Source organism: Protobothrops mucrosquamatus, unplaced genomic scaffold, assembly GCF_001527695.2.
Source record: "Protobothrops mucrosquamatus isolate PMUCROS unplaced genomic scaffold, P.Mucros_1.0 scaffold1422, whole genome shotgun sequence".
Taxonomy (NCBI): domain Eukaryota; kingdom Metazoa; phylum Chordata; class Lepidosauria; order Squamata; family Viperidae; genus Protobothrops; species Protobothrops mucrosquamatus.
This window is the reverse complement of record NW_015387607.1, coordinates 427,565-432,096: the sequence shown is the minus strand read 5'-3', so window position 1 is coordinate 432,096 and position 4,532 is coordinate 427,565. Positions and strand designations below refer to the sequence as shown.

General features: G+C 38.6%; 1 protein-coding gene across 1 annotated transcript in view; it reads left to right on the top strand.

The window, feature by feature from the left end:
• Positions 1-1,958, top strand: part of LOC107292789 (keratin, type II cytoskeletal 4-like) — a gene marked incomplete at its 5' end in the record, with an annotated part of 10,406 nt that extends 8,448 nt beyond the window's left edge. The window contains 2 exons of the mRNA XM_029285215.1: positions 874-1,094; positions 1,898-1,958. Of these exons, the coding sequence (XP_029141048.1) occupies positions 874-1,094; positions 1,898-1,958 (282 nt within the window). The remainder of the gene's footprint in view (positions 1-873; positions 1,095-1,897) is intronic.
• Between the last annotated feature and the right edge of the window lie 2,574 nt (positions 1,959-4,532).

The following is a 4,532-nucleotide window of genomic DNA, read 5'->3' as shown; positions in this document are numbered from 1 at the left end:
AATCTCTACTTTTTACAAACAGACCTAAAACTGACAGTTTTTCTCATGATCAGAAAATGTTAACAAATTTAAATCATTTTTAAAAATGGACTTTTAAAGTGAAAAATAGAACTTTTTTTGTTTTTGTTTGAATATGCATTTAATATTCTGTACAAACATATTTTTACATGCCATAGGATATTTATGCTCCACAGGTATAATAATCCCCAATACCCTGATTACAACATATCTGCATTCCTGTTTCCAGTATGCAGTTGGTATAAAGATACTGGTATCTATATGCTAAAAGTATGGTGAAGTTTGTTTGTATGTTGTTTCTGGGTGTTGGAGGAAATTGTACAGTAACATATGCAAGACATGCATTAGCCCAAACTACCAACATCTGTTTTTTCTGATAAAGATGCTCTCAGTCCTGAGCTCAGTCCTATGGCTTGCTTGGCAAGATCACATGATGGGTTTGCCATGATTTTTTAGCTGGATGGTTTTCAATTTCCCAGTTGAGTCTATGGTCTACAATCTTCACTTATGAGTTTCCCTAATCATCTCCCTTCTGGAATACTCAATGCTGACTAACTTCCAGGTCTAAGACAAGATTGGCCAGGTTGCCCCAAAAGTTATATTTTGTCCATTGGGTTTCCTGGGGAAAAAAGAAGATAACACGTAGAAGGACAAAGCCCGAATTATTAGGTGTAATGGCAACTAGAATAATGGATTTCATTATTCTTTCATTGAATGAATAAAGTAAAGACTCTAACCCATGTTTTTGAAGAATATGAGCCCTACCTTTCCAGATAATTTTGTTGAAAGGCTGTAATCTGGTTGTGTGGCACTAAGAGGCAGGTGACAACATGTCCAATCATATCCCTTTTACAGAACGAAGAGCTCAAGAAGACAATTTGTGAGGCAGCCAAAGGAGGTGAACAAGCCTCCAAAGAAGGTCAACAGAAATATGCTGAACTGGTAAAGGCCCTTCAAAATGGCAAGGATGAACTGGCCAGCCTAGTACGTGACTACCAGAAAGTTCTGAATGTGAAGATAGTTCTTGATATTGAGATTGCAGCTTACAAATGTTTGTTGGAGGGAGAAGAAGAGAGGTGAGTCTCCTATGTCAATTTATTTTATTTATTCTAGATCAAGCTTTATAGGATCCCTGTCACCAAGCATGATATGGCCCAAACTCAGTGGTGGAATTCAGCCGGTTCACACCGGTTCGGTAGAACCGGTAGTTAAATTTTGTTGAGTTCGGAGAACTGGCTGAACCCATGCTGCTTCTGGAAGTCCGTTCTAAGCCTCGGAGGCCTGGAGGTCTTCCAGGCCTAGAATGGCCCACCGGAAGTGCATGGGTGTCACCTCCGGAAGTCCGTTCTAGGCCTCAGAGGCTTGGAGGAGCCTCCTAGGCCTAGAACAGCCCACAAGAAGTGCATGGATGTCACTTCCAAAGTCCATTCTAGGCCTCAGAGGCCCAGGCCTGCATCTACGTAGTGAACCAGATGTTCAGGTATTTGAACATCCCACCACTACCTGAACTCCAGTTACTTCCAAATACATGTAACAGTACAATACAGACATATTTACAAATCCTTCAAATAGCCTTTCAAACAAAGATATTTTCAAAAGAGATGATGAAACATTGAGTAATGCTTTTTGTATTCTGCATAAATGGGTATAAATGCTGTGGATTCATTCTTGAGGAAAGAATGAAGATGATAAACTTAAAACAGTGTTAAGGCAAGCCCGGAAGATCAACACGAAAAAAAAAGGGAGTGTTTTCTTCTCTCCACAGGATATCCAGAGATTCTTCAAGTTCCATCAGTATCTGTAAGTACTAAGTTTCCTGTTTGTTATTTTTCCCAAAAAGGTGTTTCAGGAATAACCATTCTGTGTGTTTTCTTTCCAGCTGTGACCAACTCCCCATGCAGTTCTCAGAGTGCAGCAAAACAAGGAAAGAAATGCAGTGAGAAGGCCGAAGGGTCCTGTCAATGCAAACCGGCAGGAACTAAAATATCCATTTCCTCTGACAGTGAAACCAAGTGTCAAAGTGAAAAGTCCTCTACGGTCTGCAAATGGTCCACTAATACAAAGTAAAATTGTAGAAAGGGAAGTAGACAGAACTTTCACAAACGATGGAAAGGAACAATTTATCTAGATTTGATAGAGGAGAATATTTGTAGCTCAGGGTTGAAATGAGGGGTTCTTGGTGCTCTCTAATATTGGTTTGTTTTCTTGAAGATGTTTCATTACCCAAATTAGGTAACATCTTCAGTGCTAGTATGGGGTGGGGTCTGCTCTCAGTTTATATTCTAGTGACTATGGGAGTGGTCTTTTGATTGGAGTATTGCTTGCTTCTTGATTGTTGGTCTGATGTTAATCTTGGTGTTAGCTAGATTCCTACAGATATGGGTAAAGATAGCTAAAGGAGTCAAAGTCATGTCACTCTTTGCTAGCTTGGTAAACGATGATTCTCATTGACATGAAAATGAACTTTCCCCAGATTTGCAAGTTTCCATTTTTCACATTCTCTTCTGTTGAACATCTGGGAAGAAGAGTTTAGAAATTCTAAATTTCTGCTTTTAATGACTGTAACCATAGCTTGCAATTCTGCATTACTCCAATCTTGGAATTAAGTGAGACATTTGCTTAGTGAGTTTTGCCCCATTTTACAACCTTTCGTGCCACAGTTGTTAAGTAAATCACTGCAGTTGTTAAGTTAGTAACACTGTTGTTAAGTGAATCTGGCTTCCCCATTGACTTTGCTTGTCAGAAAGTCACAAAAGGTGATCATATGACCCTGGGAAACTGCAACCGTCATAAATATGAATCAGTAGCTGAGCATCTGCACTTAGATCACATGACCATGGGAATGCTGCAATGGTTGTAAGTCACTTTTTTCAGTGTTATTGTAACTTCAAATGGTCACTAAATGAACTGTTGTAAGTCCAGGACTACCTATATTTCACTCTGTATGTGCAGAGCCTACCTTTATAAATCTTACCCAATGAGGGATGACAATACTGCTTGTGAAACACGCATGCCTTTGGCCACATGGTGTCCAGTGCAATGGCCAATAACACAAAAGGTGAAACATGAAAACACAATGAAATTGAGTCTTCCAGAATCCCAAGCAGAATATTCCATTGGAAAACGCCCATGTGCCTGAAGTATTTTCTTCCAGTGCAGAGCTATCTGACTCTGTCTATTTCTGCTTTCAGATATAAATGTATTTTTCTCCAGAACAAACAAATAAATAAAGGGGGAGCTTATAAGGTGTAGGGTAATAATCACAGTAACAAAATAGATACAATTCAAAGAAAGGTGCTTGCTTTAAAAACTCACTTCAGAACAAGCTACAGAGTGGTGCCGATTTTAGCAAGACCAGCCTTGTACCAAGATAACTAACACTGACTTATCAGAGCATTGTGGTATAATATGCAGCACGGAGACTTCTATACAGTGGTAGTTGAATAGAAAAGAAAAAAGAAATCACATCTGGATCCAGAAAATGAGGCTATGTATTCTAATTGATAAGCAGATGCAAGCTCCAGCCAACCCATTTATCTGAAAAGGAGAGCAAAGGATCTGAATACAGATTCCACATCCTTTCTCCACCATACAGCTGATCAGTAAGAATATAGTTTGTTCAGCAGGGCTGTTTCTGGAACAATCTGACTATAGGGAGTTGCCTTCTTTTAGGGTGAGACCCAAAAGGTCGGCTCTTAAGGATCAAAAGTTAAATTTTTGGGCATTTTGACAATTATCTGTTCATGACACTACATCTACTTGTTTTGCTCTTTGCTGTACTTTTCGGTCTCATAGGTAATAAACTAGATGCACATAAAGTACATTGTGTTCTTTTCTTATTGCATCTGCATCTCTCCAAAGTTTTGAAACAGCTTTACTTTTTTAAACAACAGTTGACATTAAAACAAACTAAAGGATATTAAGCTTATTTAATAAACTGTTAGATAAAAGAACATGTAAGCAAGTTAAAAGTACTAGGGAAATAGGAACTGTTTCTTAATTTGCAAACATCATGAAAAATATCTATTCTGTACGTTGAGCGGGGGGGGGGGAGGTGCCATGACTAATAGGGAGAGGTTGTTCATATTTGTACGTTGAAGAGTACTCACCCCTGGGGGTTCTCATCACCTGCGTAATGATATCATCATGGAAATTTTAAAATTGGTTCATTCCAGGGTGAAGGCCATTGCATTGACTTCCAGTTTGGCCATGCCCTCTGCTAGTTTACTCATGACCTTTTTTAATTTGGTGAAAAAGCTTCTGTCCTGTTATAGTGAGAAAAAAAAACAAATTCTCCATTGCATTCACTGCTGAGATTCTGTTGCTGCCCGACTACTTAACGGGAAAAGAATTGCACAGACATAGGGACAGAAAATAGATCACATATTTTTTATTCAGTGTTTTTTTTAAGAACTCAATATCAAAAACCACAGTGGTGGCTAATAAGATACTGAAACTGGAATTTTTCAGGCCAAACCTTTTAATCTGAAAAGCTAAAAAAAAAAAATAAGGTG